This window comes from Ictalurus punctatus, chromosome 19, assembly GCF_001660625.3.
Source record: "Ictalurus punctatus breed USDA103 chromosome 19, Coco_2.0, whole genome shotgun sequence".
In the NCBI taxonomy this organism is placed as follows: Eukaryota; Metazoa; Chordata; class Actinopteri; order Siluriformes; family Ictaluridae; genus Ictalurus; species Ictalurus punctatus.
The window spans coordinates 12791438-12811446 of NC_030434.2; the positions used below are offsets into that span (position 1 = coordinate 12791438).

The 20009-nt window shown below is 36.4% G+C and overlaps 1 protein-coding gene across 3 annotated transcripts in view; it reads left to right on the plus strand.

Annotated features, from left to right (window-relative positions):
- Positions 1-20009, plus strand: part of LOC108279828 (copine-8) — a 130142-nt gene that overhangs the window by 72388 nt on the left and 37745 nt on the right. For 2 of the 3 annotated variants that reach the window (XM_053688059.1, XM_017494340.3), the window contains exons 7-11: positions 11417-11480; positions 12369-12472; positions 15385-15489; positions 18122-18163; positions 19245-19320. In XM_053688059.1, the coding sequence (XP_053544034.1) occupies positions 11417-11480; positions 12369-12472; positions 15385-15489; positions 18122-18163; positions 19245-19320 (391 nt within the window). Of the gene's footprint in view, positions 1-2601; positions 3578-11416; positions 11481-12368; positions 12473-15384; positions 15490-18121; positions 18164-19244; positions 19321-20009 lie in introns of those variants that run through there. The other variant, XM_053688058.1, reaches the window with a different exon arrangement.

Sequence of the window (20009 nt, forward strand, 5' to 3'; positions counted from 1 at the left end):
TAGGGTCAAGATACTGTACCCGTTATGTATAATAAACATGGAGAGGCATTTTCACCTTTTCAAAATGGTGTATTTAGTAATCATCCTTATGTATTTAGATAAAATTGTTTTATTAGTTTCATTTACTCAACACTACTAAATTTGTAAAAACACTGCATATAAAACAAAAGATAACAAAAAAAAATAAAATTGTTAATTCTATATAAAAACTAAAATATGAAGAAAAAAAAAGAGTTTTTTTTAGAAAGGTGATTTTTAACCATTAGTCCCATTAGTTTCACAATTTACATAATAAAACCTAACAACCTGTTTACTTGGTTCAATCCATGAATCGTTAACAGAGGTCATAGTGGGGGTCATAACACATGCAGGCAAAACAAACAGAGATCATCCATGATCAAAACACAGGCAAATATTAAAACTGGAATGAACTCCACACAGGAAATTGAGGAGCTAGAAACAAGGCTCAGAACTTATAAGACAAATGCACAATACTTATGCATGATAAGACTTTGCAACAAGACAAAGACAAAAAAAAAAATAGGCAAACTAATCAAGACAGAACTGAGAAAGGGTGAGAACATAGGATAACACACTGGACATAAACAAAACCACATGACATGAATTCAAAACACAATATGAAGTCAGCACTCAGTGTTTGTATCTGCGATGTGCACGGAGAAGGGAAAAATCCATGGCAAATACATTAACTTTTAGAGTTACATAGCACATAATGCATGGCTCGTCTTACCTCACACCACCGTTCCGAGAATGGGCCTTTACACCTTTAACCAATAAGGTTACCTTCAGAAATCGCATTTATGGGTTTAAATGAATTAATGACTTTCTCAGTGCTTTCTCTTTAAATATATGTTGAATAAAGCTCTGTCAAATGCAGTCATTTGATTTGTTTTGGCTAAATACCTGGAGTGGCTTATCTAACCCAGTGGATGAATTACTCTGTTCTGCTTGACATTTATTATTATGGGGCCCATGGTCTGTGTATTTATTGTTCTGTGTATTTATTGTTCTGTTCTATATATTTATTGTCCTGCACCTATCTCTCACCGTTATGTATTTGCACTTTATGTAGTCTAGCATACTGTTCTGTGTTGCACCATGGTCCTGGAGAAACGTCATTCCATTCCAATGTATACAGGCTATATAGAGAAATGACAATAAAAGCTTGAAATGCCAAATGTCTGTATAAGCAAGAATAATAAAATTGGGGTCAGTGATTTTTAATAGTCATTTAAACATGTCAGTATTTATTTAAGCTCTCCTCACATTTTGCTAGCTGTTGATAAAACATCTACTCAGAGGAAAAACTCCAGGTGTGGTGTCTAACTCTGTAAACACGATAACTACAAATGTGAAACTCCAAATGATGTGGAACAACAGTCTTAATACTCCCCATCATGCATTATATATTTGGGATAGTATGTAGGGGTAATAATACAGTACATATGTACTGTAGGGATAGAGCTCGTGTTTAAAAGAATTTGATTTTCCAAACAGATGTGGCTAATCTGTGTTGTGGTGTTTGACTATATCTTTAAACAGAATCTTGTAGTGAATGAATAATGATTTGGTAACATCTAACTGTGTTACAATAGTGACATGATGCCAACTACTACATTCTGTCTACAACTATTAAAAGAGAAACGTTCTCACAGTCTGAAACAAGATGTCGTTATTGGTCACTCTGGCTAAAACAAAGTAAAAGACATGCTAAAATGTACCTCTTCTTATTACCTTGTAGAGTTCATCTGTGAAATTGTTCGTTTAAAAATGTTTAAAGTACTTACTTTAGGGACCACTGTTTTACCTTGGAAATATTCCATACCAAAAAAAGCAGAGCAGTTGGGTAAAAATATTCACCAAAGAAAAGGAATACTGCATATAGGACTGTAATCAGATTAACATGCAGTGTCTTCAGGAAAATGGTGCTATCTTGAAAAGCCCAGGCAGAGTTAGGAATTAATTGAAATTAAATGTCTTTTTAAATATATATTCACTCAGTTTGGGCCCTGTCTCTTTGTCCTGTTTCTACACCTATCTTCAAAAAAAGAGAAAAAAAAAAACACTGTACATGTACTGTATGCACTTTTTGAATTAAGGAAATGTACAACATAACACAATATAACACCCCCTTCTCTTTCCTGTCTATTATATGCTGATATGAAAACCTGCACAAGAACAGACTCATTTATCAAGGCAGAAGCAAATGCTCACGGGTATATGAGTGTAGACATCTTAGTCTAGCTTCTGGAGTAACAGCACATAGAAGTCAGAAGGAAAAGAGAACACAAACATCTAGAGGTGCTAAGAGGCTGTATATAGATGTTATAATCGTTTTTTCCTTTAATTGTTGATGGCATGGCAACCTTGGAGAAAAACTCCAACTGCAAACTTACACTAATGGTTAATGGGTTTACAAGCTTCAAGCTGTTTATTCAAGTGCAATACATTATCTTAGGAATTATGATTTCTTTTTCTGCCATAGAACAGGTTAATCGTATGGTTTTCATTTACAAGACATGTTTAGCAGTATGACAAAAGGCCTACATATGGACTGTGATCAGTAAAGGTTTTTTTTTTTTTTAAAGAAACTGTACTTGAGTAAAAGTTCGGGTACTGTGACAAAGTATAACTCAATTAGATGTAGAAGTACGGCGCGAAAATGCTACTTGAGTGAAAGTCAGAAAGAATCTACATTTAAACATAGTCAAGTATTCAAGAGTAAAAGTAAATATTTTTAACTGAATCTATCTATCTATCTATCTATCTATCTATCTATCTATCTATCTATTATCTATACAGTATATCTACCCTTCACTCCTCAACATTCATCAATTCTGGAAACATATTCATAAACTTAGGGAAAGTTTTCATTTCAGAGGTGAAAAATCTTTCCATTTTGAGTGAAGCTGATAATAATGCCAATGTGGTAATTTGTGGAAATCATTTGACCCTGTGTCTAAGTATTTCTGGTTTATTTTGTAAAAGATAAAATTATTATTTTTTTAAAGACAGCCCATTAGCACAGTTATGCACAGTTTTATTTGACCTTGATGTGAATTTGATTGGATGTCTTAAAAAAAACAACAACAACAACACACAACTAATTGGCATAACAGCTGGGCAAGCGACAAAAGTAGTGTTTTTACTTTTGTAAATTTACTTCAGTAAGAGTCCAATAATTCAATTTCAATACAACTTAAGTACAGTACAAATCTTCCAGAGTAGTGCTTAAGTACAGTTAAGAAATACAGATAGAATATACCCCCACTAAAGGTGACTTGAAGTCCGACAACTGGCCACTAAAAATAGCTTTACCAATTTCAATAAAGCGTTTTAGACTGATCACCACTACTGTCCCAGCTTCACTAAATCAATACGGAGTTTGGACTGAGGACACACACCTCTCTAGTATATGATGAGGCTCTTTGCTAAGTGCTCCATTGCCTGCCCTGATGCAGACTATTATAGCTGACTGTGGTAAAATCTCATTGAAGAAAACATTGCTACAGCTGAGCCTCACATAAAATCCCTTTACAGAGTAAACCTCTTAAAGGTAATTTTGAACCTTTTATTTTCTATATTGTAGAAACTGTCAGAGTTTAAAAGCTATACACTGTTTTGAATAAGAAGAAACATTTTTATTTTAAAATCCCAAGTTATTGTGCTTATACTGCTGCCATGTAGTTTCATAAATACATTTGTATTTATATTTATTTCATCTAAGTGTGCCATTCATTATGGTTCAACAAGAAATCAGTGTTCCGTTCATTTTTGTTGACTTAGTTTTGAAACCCATACAAAACTAATGAAGCAAAAGTCAGACACCAACTGGGACTAAAGGGACATTTATGTAACTATACATTCAAATTTGGTCACATTTCCTTTGCGTGTGTATGTGCTTATGCAACTTATGGAACTGCATTATATTGTATTTATCTTCTGAAAGTTGCAGTAGTTAAGGGGAATGTTTTTGAGAATGGTGAAACCGTGGCAAGCCAATGCACCTGCACCTCCACCCTGATGGGGGGCACCTTTAACAACCCTAATGACTGTTAATTACAGATAATTATACAGTTTAATCAGCACACCAGACTGCATTTGGGAGTCTCTGCATATGGAGAGAAAAAACAGAACAAGAAGTCTCTCAGCATGTCTCCAGGGTGCTTTTATAAGCCCTGTCAGTGGATGGCAGGAGAGAGAGAGAGAGAGAGAGAGAGAGAGAGAGAGAGAGAGAGAGAGAGAGAGAGAGAGAGATACCATTGTGTGAGTGTGTGAAACCTGTGTGTGTGTGTGTGGTTTAATTCTTCAGGATTTGTGTGTCTGTGTTTGTAAGCTTGGAGTGGAGTGCAGGGAATGCCTTTTTGTAAAGCCTTTTTGAAAAGAATTTACAGGCTAAAATCAACAAATTCAGATGATAAAAAAGCTGTTTGGGAAAAAAAGAAAAGTCTAAATAATTGCCTTTATTTGTGAACTAAGCCAATTTCTCAGATTTACCGATTTTACTCCGTTCGCTTCACTTCATAGTAATTTTTCCACCCATTCTTGTTAGGCTGCTCGCCTTTCAACCTGCGCTTTCTTTCTTTGTCGGAAGTATTATTATGCGTAAACTCCAGTAAGGTTTATTTCATATCACCCATGGAAGCAGTTAAACATGACGCTACTTTTCAGCCAGAACACACCGGCTCTAATTTACTATTCAGAGAACTTATCCACATTCTCTGTTTTGTGAATCTACTCTTGCTGGTTAAGTGGGAGCACAGGTAAGGATGTGTGTGTGTGTGTGTGGCTGAATTGCAGTACTACTGTGGTAGAATAAGTCTAAAAAAAAAAAAAAAAACACACACACACTTAGTTAGCCAATGCACTGCAGAGAGGTTTTTTGTAAATGTAAAGGTCACCTATTAGTAGCTATGTTTGAAACAGACAGAGACAGAGTGAGAAGATGGAGCGAAAAAGGAAGAGGGACTTGAGCGGAGCATCTAGAGTGCTTTTAATGATAATTGTTATTTAATTCAAATCCGTACTGATGGTGGTACGGATGTGGGGTGTTGGTTGGATGGGGGGGCAAGATAATTGAACGTGAGATGATCAGAAAAACAGCTGTTCGCTGCACTGTAGCCGGTACTTAATTATCTTGTTCTGTTGGGGATGCTGATTGTAAATTCATGTCTTGATTAGGACTTTCAGGAAGGTAGCTTCACCATGTAGGGAGGAATTTGAGGGGATGTGTGATGGTATCTATGTGTGTGCGTTTATGTGCTGCAAGACAGAGCATCTCTGTGTGAGCATCTCTGGGTGATAAAGTACTGGTCTTTTGAAAATAAAATAAAAAACTAATTTCTGTCTACCTCACCTGTAGCATATGAGTGATGAGTGTTTTTGACAGTCATACCTGTACCAAGTAACTCATTAATCATGAAAATCTAAGGACAACAACTTCTCCATCAGCTTGTTATTGTTTTGTTTTGTTATACATAGTTATACATAGTTTTGTATTGTTATACATAGTAATCACACATATGCTAGAGATTAGATTCAGAATGCATGATTATTACTTATTACAAAAGAATTCCTTTAAGGAAGCATCTTTAGTTGTTTCCTGGTGCTACAAGTAGCTAATACACTTCTGGGCAAAACAAAATATGCCAAACCCAAAATGGCAAAATATGAAGCTTTTAATAGTCTTTACAAAAAACAGAATTGGTCAGAAAATTAGCAAGAATTAAACAAATGCACTCTTGTCTTTATGTTTACTTTTGCTGCAGAGAATTGTTTGGGGGAGGGGGGAGTTAGAAACAGGGAAATTCACTTATATCGTCTTCTTGTTGCTAATTTTCTGACCGAATATTTGTTGTTAATACCATTAAAAGCAAAACTTCACAATGCAGCTGAATGCAGTAACATTAATGGAGTCTGTCTTTGATAACCAGAATCACCTTTTCATTAGTGCAATTCGTTATAACGCACAAGACACAGAGAGAGAGGTGTTAAAATTCATAACACAAACACACTGTAGACATTGTGATGACATCATATGACGCGTCTTGGCTCAAATCTGTAGAAAATATGCAGTAATTGCAAGCTCCTCCGAATATTGCAGGGTTTCCTTGATTATGCGTTCATTTCCGTGATCGCAACATCCTGAGGGGTCTGTTTTATGCCCCCAAAGACCCTGACCAGGTTTAAAAGTGGATAGCTGGAAATGAGATGGACATGGTTAATCATATATGCCCATTTAAAACAAATTTCTTTAAAAACTTGAGATTATATGTAGAAATGACAGAATTTAGGAGCATAATTTGAATAAAGATAATAGTCATTTGTGCATGTACAGTATAATGACCAGAACAGTCTACAATGATTCCTCTTACTTTTATACTCCTGTGATTTGTACTCACACTGGCACAGTAGTATTAATATAAGTTATTCAAGGATTTTATTGTATAACGAGTTGTTCACACATATGGTCTTTCGAGAGCAGTCTTTGCTTTCAGTTCTACCTTTTTTAGGTGACAGAGTTATCTCAGTGAAATATGGATGAGTCCATGTCCAGGAGGCACTGGTGCAGAAATATATTCACGCAGAAATATATTCATTATCTCTGCTGGGGTCCTTTGCCCAGCTTAATGGTTGGGGTTGTCATGGAGACCTGAGCTTTGCTTTTTTTTCCCCACTGCTCTCACTGTCTTCCTCTGGTTTTCCAGGTCAGGTTATGAACAGTTGAACGCTCTGCAGATTTCCATGACGAATGGGGTGCAACAGTTTAGTCTGCCACCTGTTGGCTTGCTTGCTTGCTTGCTTGCTTTTCACCGCTATGAAACAGACTGACACTGAGTGTGACTCTGTTTATTTATTTTTCAAATTTGACTGCTTTTATATCATTAGCAAAGTATCTACAGGAACTCCTTAAGAAATCTCTGTGTGCATGAGAGGTGTTCAGGAAAGAGTGCAGGAGTTGTCGCTGTGAGGAAATACGTTAGTATATGATGCTTTTTTCATGCAGTCTGCATGTTTCTTATGCGTTACGTTCGACACTGCTATTTAGAGGAATAAGAGAGATTCCAGTATTAAAATTGACCTCATCGTATAATTAAAATGTGTAAGGTTTTAATTAAACTCCTGAAATCAGACCAAAAATAGCACACTGTGACATCTGTGATTCATCGCCTGGACATGAGATTTTGCATGATCGCACAGTTTATTCTAATGCGTGGCCTTTTTTTTTTTTTGTGGGTGATTCAATGCATACTGATGTCATTAGGATGTATTGCTGCCAGTTCTGTTACAGATTGTAGCTTCCAAATGAAAGGTCTAAGTAGAGAGGAAAAGCGGTCAAAGCTAATGGCTGTCAGATGACATGGCCAGCTGATTATGGAAATATTTAAGCAGTCAGTCGTCATCATTGAAACATTATAAAGCAGATAGCATGAATTGTAATGAATGGTAAAAATGAATTGACATTTGTTTCTATACTAAAGCCTATTCAATTCTTTAAAGAGTTCAATTGGAATTCTAATAACTTCTAATTCTGATCATTTGAATTAACTCATTTTGTACCTCCATTAGCAGTACTGCTGTAGTATGCATCCAAATCTCATTAACCATGGAAAGTAGAAATTGGAACTTTTAACACAATAATAAGGAAATACCATACTTTTATCATAGATGTTAATATTTAAATAATTATTTTATTGAGCAAGCTTCAAATGGTTTCACCATAGACACTCACTGCATCGTATCATAATGGCATATCAGAAACTTTATAATGTTTTTCACTACATGATGATTAGAATGCTATCTGAGACTCATCCAGAGTCTTAGGGAAAATGTTGAAGTACTTACATGTAAGATCGTTTATAGGACTTTATTTTTTAGGTTTAATAACAAATTGGATCCATAATTTTAAGAATAATGTAAAACAAAAATCCGTCATAAATGACATATTTATTTCGACCTATCATTCTATTAAAAACAAAGCGCTGTTTGTCCAAAAACATTTACATATTGCATTTTTAATAGATTTACTTCAGTAGACTAAAAGTGTTTCATCTAAAACATTTGCCGCAGAATGCATAAATATTACGATAACATTTTTGAATCGTTAACATCATTTCGCATGATAGTAATGTTTGCATTTGAGTATTAAGTTACTTTTGAAGTCATACTCTTACATCACATTATAAAGATTCAGAATTTACTCCCAAATCACTTATCTCTACAGTTGCTGAGTCACTCACCCACTCCGGAGGCTGAAGTATCAGAGTGGATGCCAGAGTCATAAAAATAAAGTGCAAATGCATTCATGCTCTCCATAAGTGTGTCCACTTATAGCAAATGATAGCCATCAAGGTTAAACTGCACTACAGAGCTCAAGGCAGCCAAAAAAAAGGAGACACACAGGAAATGAGGATTGTTGCTTGATTATTTCAACACTCCTCTATTCCATTTTCTATATAAGAATAAGAATACTACTACTAATACTACTACAACATCAGAACAAAAATGATATATTAAAACCCTGGTGTTAATCTGTTGTTGCTCCCATTAAGACACAATGTACCTGAATCTGCTGTAGGAGCACATAGAAGCCCAGCTTCACTGGAGTTCTACAGCCTTTCTTACATTACGTTAGACTTAGATAGTGATTCACTTGATACATGCATCTCAAACAGTTTATAAAATAGTCAGCCAATCAGCATTGTATCATTGTGTGATGCTGCATACTAATTTACATCAATAAAACTCAATGTAGGACATTGCCAGTGAACAGAATCTGGCATCAACAGCAGATAAATAGCATTCAAATTGTTGAAGAGTATGAACCAGATTCTAAAAAGAGCTCATTTCTGTTACCTGATTTGTTCACAATAATGAATAATAAAGCAAAAGCTCACAGATTTCTAATAAACTAGCTCAATTATAAAGTGTTGCCAGAAAGCTTAAATGCCTTTTATGTTATGCCTTTTTTATTTATTGCATTTTCTTTTTCCAATGCGTTTCACTGAAAAGTCTGAAAAAAAAAAAAAATCTTTATTTTATTGGATGTTGTCCCACTCGTGCCTCTGTCACAGTTTCTTGCCTTGAGAATAATAAGCAGCAAGCAGTATAAGCGCTAGAGTTGAATAATCTTTATAAGAGTTTAATAGTCTTTATATTTGTGTCTGTGCACAGATATGGAAGTTTAAGGAGTAAAGCTCAAGGGAACTGCTCTGGATCTCAGCCTAGTGTTTGCTTTCTCAGGAATTATAAGCAAAAATACACATTTCAGTCACAGCAAACGTTTTGTAGGAGCGATTTAATGCCACAACTAATGAAAATAACCAGGCTTTATTAAATACTGTAATGTTTAGTTGTGTTACAGACTGAGACTGACTGAGCACATGTGGGGACTGCAGGCAAAGGTATAATACTACTGAAACATAAACAGGGTACATGGCTGACAGCATGGGTTTTCAACAATCTGTTTTCTCAGTGTACATAAAGAGAGAGAGAGAGAAGCACTGTTACTTTACTTGTCAAACCAGACATCCTGTTGAACTCTCTACCTCCCGCTGAATGCTGAATAGAGCTGGTTGTGGCGTTTGAAGCTGCGAGTCCTTTTATACACATAGACGACCCAAAAGTTTAACTGCACTACTGGCGTATGTTTTTATTTCTGTAGCTAGCTGGAACCAGAATAATTAAGACATGCGTGCAGTATCATAATTTAGCTACTTTCCATTGAATAATCAAACTTGGAGTACAACAACACAAATAAAGACCAAAGCTGGAAGATACAAAACACAACTAAAAAGAACTAGGAAACTGGAACTAGGACAAAGACAAAGAACTAGAGATGTGAGGAGCACTAACAGCAGGGTCTCCATTAAATAATTGCAGTCTGTGGAGGGGACTTTGAAGAGTCACGGCAGCTATTTGAAGAATCGCTCCAAACTGAATTGCTTTGATGGGCCTTTCTAAACAATCTTTTAAGCAGATTGACAATCTGCTCTTAAGATGTTTGTGGTGAACTTACTCTGAATAGACAAATAGCAACAGTGGCACGTTTACCTATTAATGTAAGCCAGGTTCAAGTATGAATTATATTTAGAGATCGACCGATATTGATTTTACAACCAATACCGATCATGATTATTTGCATGTTTATGTGGCCGATAACCGATATGCAGAACCGATATTTATTTATTGTTTTACTTTTGTTTTTGACACGATGATAACACTAAACTGAACAAACCATTTTATTTATAACTTTTGTCAATTTCACTTCCTCCTTGAATACAAAGCAAAAAAACCCTTCTTATTTATGCATCTGAAAGAGTCTGAAAGGGTGCAAAAAAAACAACAACAAAAAATGCAGTTACTAAAGTGCCTTTTTTTTTTTTTAAATAAATGCTCATATTACATGACTCAGTGAAATTGTCTCTATTTCTTAGCGCCAAGCTGCTTAAACAGCATCTCAAGTGTTTATGTAACACATCTAATTTGTGCATTAATGGGTGCTATGTTAAATAACGTTTATTAATTAAAGCAAAGCAAGTATACTTTACCTGTGCACATGGTTGTTGACTCATATATCCTCAGATACAGTGCTGCAATAGCGGTCCTGCATGCAATTCTCAAAATGCCCACAAGATGGCTGTTTTTCGGTGGATCTGATATTACAAAACCGATATCCGATTATGGAAAAATGCTTGAATATCGGGAAAAATATCGGCAAAAGCGATTATCAATCAATCTGTATATTACCATTACATTTAGTAATAGTTAGTTATTAATTACTCTGTGTGGAGCATTGTATTTTCTTTCCATGTCCATATGAGTTTACTCTGGGTTCTCCGGTTTCCTTCTGAAAACATGGCAATAGGTGGATTGGCCATGCTAAATTGCCCAAGGTATGAATTTGTGTGTGTGTGGTGCCCTTTGATGGACTGGCATCCCATCCAGAATGTATTCCCACTTCGTGCCCAGTGTTTTCAGGTAGGCTCCAGATCCACCATGACAGGATAAAGCAGATAAAGATGAAGATGAATGAACAAATTGCTGCTTGTGCTTGTTTCCATCAGTGTCACAAATGACAGGGAAGTGCATTTCAAATTTACATTAAACTTTTCTAAAAAAAAAAATTCACCCTCCCACAGTGGAAGGTGTTGCCTTCTCAGAGCTTAAGGCATAGCCTCCAGTTGTTGAAGGTAAAGAAAAAGAAAAGACTTTGCAGCCTGCATAGACAGAGTGCTATATATATTCGCTAATGAAACAAAACATTTGTATAAAATGCAATATATATATATATATATATATATATATATATATATATATATATATATATATATATATATATATATATATATATTACCGTGACTGAGTATTGAAAGGTTTCTCTTTCCACCAACAGGGGCATTCCTGGAAAGAAATGTGGCACCATTATTGTGAAGGCTGAGGAACTGAACAACTGCAGAGTGAGTCATCCTGAGTGTTGTGTTATGGATCATGTATTTGCAGTTGCTCTGCATGACACTCTTGAGTGTTTCCCTTTGGCTTCTCCCTGGGCAGTGGTGTCCTGGTGGCTAAAGGTGAAGATCAGATACTGATTAGAAGGTTGGAGGTTCAAGCCCCAGCACTGCTAAGCTGCCTTTAAGCAAGGCCTTTCCCTTAATCCTCCCTGCTCCAGGGGTGCCATATCATGACTGACCTTACACTCCAATCCCAACTTCCAAATAAACTGGGATATGCAACAACAACAAAAAAAAGTTAGAGTTTCTGGAATATAATGTATATGAGACAAATAACAGCTTCTACTATTTCAGTCTAAACCCCCTGCCATTATACTATGTGCTCCATTGTGTCTTTGTTGCAAAACAAAGCATTTGTTTGTGTGCACACACATGCTCTGTACTTGCCTTAAACTCTTCCCTAGACGTACTGATTTTAGTAATGAATATATCATGTATGCCCCAAATCTGCACATACAACAATGAAACAGGTTGGCAAAACATCCAACTAGACTCACTTGAGCCAGGAATCCCATCTGTGCCATGAACACACGTGTAGATTATACATTTGTAGTTTACAGTACATTCACTATACTGTAATTTACCATTAACTGATGACACCCTGGCAGTAAGGAAGGTGTGTGCAGGTGCCAGTGTCTGTGTCCACACTTTCTTGTCAAAAGGATTTCTCATTTGTCTCCTTAGTTTTGCCACCTGGCACCAGTAAAGCAAATCTGAACGACTGTGCCAGACCATTTTGCAGTCACACAATATCATCTGCTCAAAAAGATCTGGTTGCCAAATGCATAATTATTGTGCACTAGTGGTTACAGTGGTTGTATCTCCATCCTACAGGAATCTGTAATGATGCAATTTTGTGGCAACAAGCTGGACAAGAAGGATTTCTTTGGCAAGTCTGACCCTTTCCTTGTGTTTTACCGCAGCAACGAGGATGGAACGTGAGTACGCTATCCCACATTCAAATAAAAGTTGTTACGTTGTTCATTTAACATTGGAAGGCACAGAATACGTTTGCTGTTTAAGGGTTTAAATAATGAGAATACTGCTGCAAGGCAACTGGGGTATCTGGATACAGCACTTAAGCTATCTAATAAATTAGTCTAATAATTTAGCTAGCTATCACAAATGTAAAGGCACAGTGACAGTGAAAATTGCCAGCTGTTAAGCTATTTTCCAGCTTCCTTATTTTTTGACAAAACTGATGAAGAAATTGTTGTAATTGCGCTACTGTTCTGATATTTTCTAAAAAAAAAAAAAAAAAAAAAGTCTATGTCTATGATGTAGTATTAGAAGCAGTAATTCAGAAACTGCTTAACAGCTGGCGAAGATGGTCTAACCATTCGACCAGCTCGGCCTGTGTTGTTGTATTTGATCACTGGTTGGCTTATGATTTTTCCTTTTTCAGAAGATTACTAGAATATTTTCTGATATAAAACACCACATAGACATAAAAAACTTCAAAGGTTACCAGGTAATCAGGTTGTCCACATCCGACCTGGAAAATAAAATGGATATGAATACATAAAGAAATAAATATTACATTAAAGTTAGGATGTCTGTTAACTGACTTATACAAAATTCGTCTGTTTAGTAAGTGTTCATTATCCACAGTTTTACTGACAGTAATTGGAAAAGAGGTGGATTTTGTCCCTAATTGCATAACTCTTGTATTTGAATTAATGTACTATAAGGTCACTGTCATTGTGCTCTTTAAATATGCACAGTGAGCTGTGAAAAATCCATATCAGTTGATCAATAGTTCAGAACATACTGATTTCTAATAAGGCGACGGAATATATGACAGTGATAATTACCACCTGTCCTCGACCTAAGAGCAGTAGAATATTGACCCGAACTGCTGTCTTTCACTATAGCCCTGTAATCAGATGATAAGGGGTTTATTTTGACTTGTGTAGGTTAGGTGGATAATAAAAGTGGTCTGAGTGCAGCTGAAGAAACAGCATGTCATGTCTAGAAGTAAATCCTCCACTAACGTCTTGGCCAGTTGAGTGGAGGAAGTCCTGTTTCTGGAGGCCAAGGACAGTGTGCTTATAAAGCTGTGCTAATAAACACTGTCTTTTCAGAAGCAGTCTATAGCTGATTAGCTATACATGCTATATACGCTCACTGGCTACTGTATTAGGAACACCATATTAATACTGGGTAAGACCCATTTTTTCTTCAGAGCATGGATTCCACAAGTGTTAGAAATTCCTTATAGATCGCGGCTCATGTTGACATGATTGTATCACAGAATTGTTCCCGGTTTATCAGTAGCAAATTCATGCTGTGAATGATTGGATGACAGGAGGGGAGCCTCCTGGTCTTCTGCTGTTGTAGCCCTTCTGCCTTAAGGTTTGACATGTTATGCATTCTTAGATGCTTTTTCTGCTCTTCACAGTTGTAAAGAGTGGTTACTTCAGTTATCTTAGCCTTCCTCTCAGCTCAACCCTGTGACCTCTCTCATCAACAAGGCATTTCCATATGCAGAACTGCCGCTCACTCAATGTTTTTCGCACCATTATGTGTAAAAAGTAAATAAACAAATTGTAGGAGATTTCTGAAATCCTTAAACCAGCCTGTCTGGCACCAACATCCATGCCACAGTCTAAGTCACTGTGATAACATTTCCTCCCATGATATTAAATGTGAACATTAACTGAAGCTGTGTCTGCATGATTTTATGAATTGCACTGCTGCCACATGATTGGTTGATTGGATAATTGCATGAATAGACAGGTGTTCCTAATAAAGTGGTCACTTGTAACCTCAGTTTAGTTTGTCTCATTAACCCCTCAGTGTTTCTCTTCTGTGTTACATGCATAACAATGGTGATTCTGAGTTGTGTTTCCCTGGATGTGTTTCCTAGCCTGTTTGCTTGAGCTTTCCTTTTTTGTCAGCATAATTTTTTGTTTGGCTTTAGGAATATTGCTATTTTGGTTGGGCTAAAGCAATTTTACCTGTTGCTATTTTTGTAGCCAGAAATGCACATCATTTATTTCAACAAGCCTGCCTGATTTCTGTCTTATTTTGGTTTCATGAAATAGGCTAAATCTAAGCCCTGCTCAGTTACTACGGCAACTAACCTTTAGTAACTGTATCACTCTGCAATAGTTTGCAATTTCTTTATGCTGTTATTAAGGCAGTGGTGTGCTGTGAAACTGGGGAGGTTTGTCTAGCAGTAAAGTGTGTCTTTAATTCTTTTTCCTTTAGGTTGCTAAAACATGCAATGCACTTGGTTTCTGCATTTTAGTAAAAGGCTACATCACCCAACTGTTAAATACAACTTATTGTAATTGTAATAATTTTTTCCCCCAAATATCTCAGTGAAGAAAATCTGCATGATTTTTTTTCTGCCATTCCAAATACTGACATAAGATTTACGAGTGCAATCTAATTATATTTTATTATTAAAAAGTCTGGATTGTTTTACCCACCTTTTTTTTTAGACACTTTCCGTTGTGCTCCTTTTTTCAGGCTACTACAAGAGCTAATATCACACATTATAATAAGAATATGGTTCGTAGCCACATCAATGCGATTTTGTTTTATTTTTTTGTGTTTGCACAGTGATTTTGGAAAAAGTGGTTTTGACTGCATATGTTTTGAACCCAGCCATGGGCTCTGGTGATTTTCAGGTTTACCTCAATAAACACACTTTGAGTACAATCTTGCTTCTTGCACTTTTCTCCTGCACAGTGTTATTAAAAAAAAAACTGTTAAGCCGTTAGTAGGCCTGTGTACATGACGAATGCCTGGGCTTTGTGTACAAATGTGGAAATTAGTAATTATTCACCTTTTGACAATACTTTGTGCATGTGTGTGACTGAGGCGTCTGTGCTTGTGACAGATTCACCATTTGCCATAAGACAGAGGTGGTGAAGAACACCCTGAACCCTGTATGGCAGGCCTTCAAGATCCCCGTCAGAGCCTTGTGCAATGGAGACTATGACAGGTAAGGCCTCAGCAATTATGTCTTTATTTTGATGTAAAACAGAAGCATGTCTTAGTTACTTGGACTTGAGCACATTTTTCCTGAGTGATATTTGTTGTAGCGACGAGCAGTATTAAATCCATGTTTTGTGCATGTTGCTAATTCTGAAAAGATCATCATCTGTACTACTTACAACTTAATTTGACTAATAAAAATCATCCTAAGTATTGCACCTCAGCTGATGTGTATAGTGCAGCAGGATTTGAACCAAGTCACCACTCTCACACCAGTGCATGACATTTAAACATACATTCCAAATGACAACTTTAGTTTTTCTTTCTCTGGCTGTTGGACAAAAAAAAAAACAGTATGAGTAGCCCACCGAACCTCTTTCTCCATCAGAATAAAAAACTATCCAGAATCGGACAAACTTCATTCTTTGTCCAGAAATTTGTCTGATACTGATACTGGATATCGGCTAGGTGCCATCTCTAGTTTTAAACAGTCTGAGGCTGCTCTAAGAGCATTCAAAGTGCCACCCTATATCACTGGCTACATGAAATATCAATTTGAATGATTCAAGTTTATTCCATCGAGCAGGATAATGGTGGAGATGTCCTACAGCAGAATGCACTCTGGCTCTGATTAAATTCTAAATCTCATGAAATTTCGAACTGCAAGTTAGAATCTTATGGGATCATATACAGTGGGAATTAATGTTCGTAATAATCTCACATTGTGAGTTTCTACTGCATGCCCCCTTCTCTCTTCTTCTCTCTCCCCTTTCCCATCACCTCCAAATTGTAAACAATTGGTACATTTCTCAGAGCAAATATATATATAAAATAAATGGGACATAATATGCTGTTGCAGTTGTCAAATTGCCTGGCCCAAAAATCACCTCTGTGTGGGAAAGACACAGAACAATGTTTATTTTCTAAGCAAAGAATCAGCAGTGGGCCTTTAAATAAGTATTTTGAAAATCTGAACAAAATCCATCCTGACAGACCTAATGGAAATGTATTAAAGTATAGTGTTTTTCATGATGGAGACACTATTTTATACAGCATGTATTGCTTTATAAGATCTTCTGACATCTCTAGCTTTAAAGGTGTCATGACATGAGAAGTCAAAATTTCCTTGATCTTTTGACATACAAGAGGTCATTTGTACCATTAAAACATCCAGCAAGTTTTCTAGCTTAATACATCCTCCTCAGTATAAAGAGAGAATTTATTTAACCAAGCTCCAAAAACGGCTCGTTTGGATGTGGCGGGATCTGTGACGTCACACGAGCAAAACATTTGCATATGACTGACCATACAGCAAGACATTGACATCTTCTTTTACACCATTGCACCGTTGGCCCCGCCCACTGGCGCTCAGTCGGTGAAAACAGTTCTGCATGTGTAATAGCAGTGGCATTGATAATTAATTCATAGCTAAAGATGTTAGCCAGTCATAGCAGTGAGTGGATACATTGAAGTCTTAAAGGTAAAGGACACAAAAAACGATCGTTTCAGCCAGGGGGTCAGAGACAGGGTTGAAAAAGGTTATAAATTACTAAATTTCTTTGTGCAAAAAAGTTAAGTAATATTACAATTACACCTCAGGGAAGATAATAAAATAAATAAATAAAAACAACATGTCATGGCCCCTTTAAGTGTACACCAGTGGCACTAAAAAGTGCCCCCGTGCTCTTCCGCTATAAGACCTAATGCCTAAATAGAGCACTGATTATTGCCTCCTGCTTCTGCTTTATCTGTAACTGAAAGTGTTTGAGTTTGGGGGACTGTAGGGGTGTGTTTATGGAGATAAGACTCTGCAGTACACTCTTGTAGAGAAGTGCTGAGTGTCCTGCTGCTGTGTTAGTTTTGGTGACAGGCTATTATTAGAACCCAGCCAAGCAAAGTGTTGCGGATTTTGACACGAGAAATTCATGCTGCGGGCTCATCACTTGTTGTGCAGCGGCTAACAGCAGCAATGCTAATAGCTGGAAGTTTGTAACTCAAGAAATGAGAAATCGGTAAATCGAAATCAAGCCTCTCGACCCTGAACAATAGGTGCAAATGTTTTTTTATTCTCAAACCACTGCTATCTGGCACTGGTTCATGGCTCCTGCAGTTTTACAGATCATTCATATAAATGAAGGTTAAGCCATCCAGAAGAAATCCAACCCTATTTTACACACAAGATCTCTAGCTTTTTAAATGGCTCTGTGCAACACTTAAAATCTCACCGCTCTCTGCAGGCTCCAAGGAAACCAATTCACCACTCATGTTGTAATGTAACACTAATGACTAGCTTTTGTAGCGTAGCAGTCCATGATTCATATCGCTTTCTCTGTGTCTCTGAATCTCTCACTTACTTGCCCTGATTGCTCATGAAGTGAATAGTAAAATGTAAAATTGCCTTAAGAGATGCTGGACACAGTCGATGTAAAATTGCTTCCTTGCTCTTGAGAGAATGATACTTCATCTTCAGATACTTCAGATACTGATTGAGGTGAAATTGAAAAAATAAAAGGCTAGTGTGAAACAAGAGTATTGTACAGTGGTCAAGCTGACGTTCTACTCTCTCTCTCTCTCTCTCACACTTTCTCTATCTCTCTCTCTCTCTCTCTATCTATCTCTCTCTTTCTCTCTCTCTCTAGAACAATCAAGATTGAAGTGTATGACTGGGACAGAGATGGAAGGTAAAGTGTTGTAGCCATTCAATAAAATGCTAATCACAACTATTCAAAAGTATTTGTAGATGCTATGCATCAATAATATAGTATATCATAATCGTTTTAATTTGTCTGATATTTAGCCAATTATCAGTTGTTGTTTTTTCCCCCAAAACCCTTTTTTCCACATGCTCTCATTTTGTTAGAGTGAAGCTTGAGTAGGATTCTGGCTTATTTTGTAAATAAGCCCCTTATTATTCATCTAGTTAGCTAGTTAGTTCACAGTTTTGCGCAGTGGGAAAGCTTGTGCTTAATTATATAAACAGAATATGAACATTTCAACATCAACAGAATGTCAACTAATTAACTACAAGCATATTTTTAAACAACACTTGGAAGAGTATAATGTAGCTCTTCAATGGGCCAATGCTGGGTATATTGAAATGAAACAAAGAAGTATTGGTACAATAGTAGAGAGTTGAATGTCACACTCTTGGAATCTAATTGATTTGAAATATGAGGCAAAAATAAATTGGGCAACGATATTATCCAAAATGAAATAGACACTTGTGTCTGCCAGCAAATAGCTGCAAGCTATTTTTAATGTAGATTTCAAACAGGGTCATTTATAGCATACTGTTTATTCATTCACCATCATGACTTTTCAATCTCCCTTGTGATGTTAGAAATATTTTAATTTGGTTCATGTCAGCCTTTATACCATGAATGGATAAATTCATTTTGCGCAAACTATGCAGTTAAGTATCTTTATCTAGTGCATTTATGATAATAGTCATTTAGCGAGTCAATTAGTGAAACAGATGATGGTGTTTTGCATATTGCGTTTTCACAGCTGCCAGAGTGTTTAAAAAATGAACAACAAAATGAAGTGCGAAAAGACAATCTGATCATAAACCAATTTCATTGTGAGATACACAATAAAGAAGAAATATTCTGCTCGTTGCATGGTGTATGGAGGAGATTAAGCGGCTCATCCAATCCTACATTAAAATTTATTTTTCTAAATTTCTTTTTCTTTGTGTGTGTGTGTGTGTGTGTGTGTGTGCTGTTTCCATATGTATGTCTGAATGCATGTGTGCACATACAGCCACGATTTCATTGGCGAGTTTAGCACAAGCTACAGAGAGTTGTCCAGAGGGCAGTCCCAGTTTAACGTATATGAGGTGGGTGACCTACTGGCTTTCACAGTTTTCCTTTTTTATGCATGCCTTTCTCTGGGTATTTTTCTCAAAGTATGTCCTCCTGAAGGAACAGCTGAATGCAGCAGTTTAGGCTTATTCTGTGGCTGAAATAAGGAAATAAAACGATACAGCTATGCACATTAATAGACATGATTACAATAAAATCTTGAAAGCATTAGAGGCGTCTTCATGTCATTCTATTGACGCACATGTTGGAAATAAATATGAAAATGCGCATCCCTCGATTGCAAGGCGATGTTAAATGATGTCACATTGTTGCAGCAGTGCGACGATTAATTTAGGGAAATTGATCGAATATTTGAAAGCAGATTTGTTAGAAACTCATTCTTACAGTCTTTTTTTGCTTCACAGTTTTACCCACACAATTTCCCCACAACATCATGAGAACAATCATCTAGTATATCAGTATAGTATAATGTTAGCTGGATAACTATTCTAGATTCTCTTTTATAAGACTGTAAATTATGTCATTTTCATTCAAACTATCATTGTCTTTTCAATTCTATTATATATTCTTATATCATTTGCACATTGTGAGTGATTAAGGAAGTAGTGTTCAGAATGGGAAGCATAGGGGTGGGTTAGTGATTTGATGCATCCTGTGTTTTGTTTAGTATAGAAAGTGATTGCATGCTATGAGTTAAGAGAGA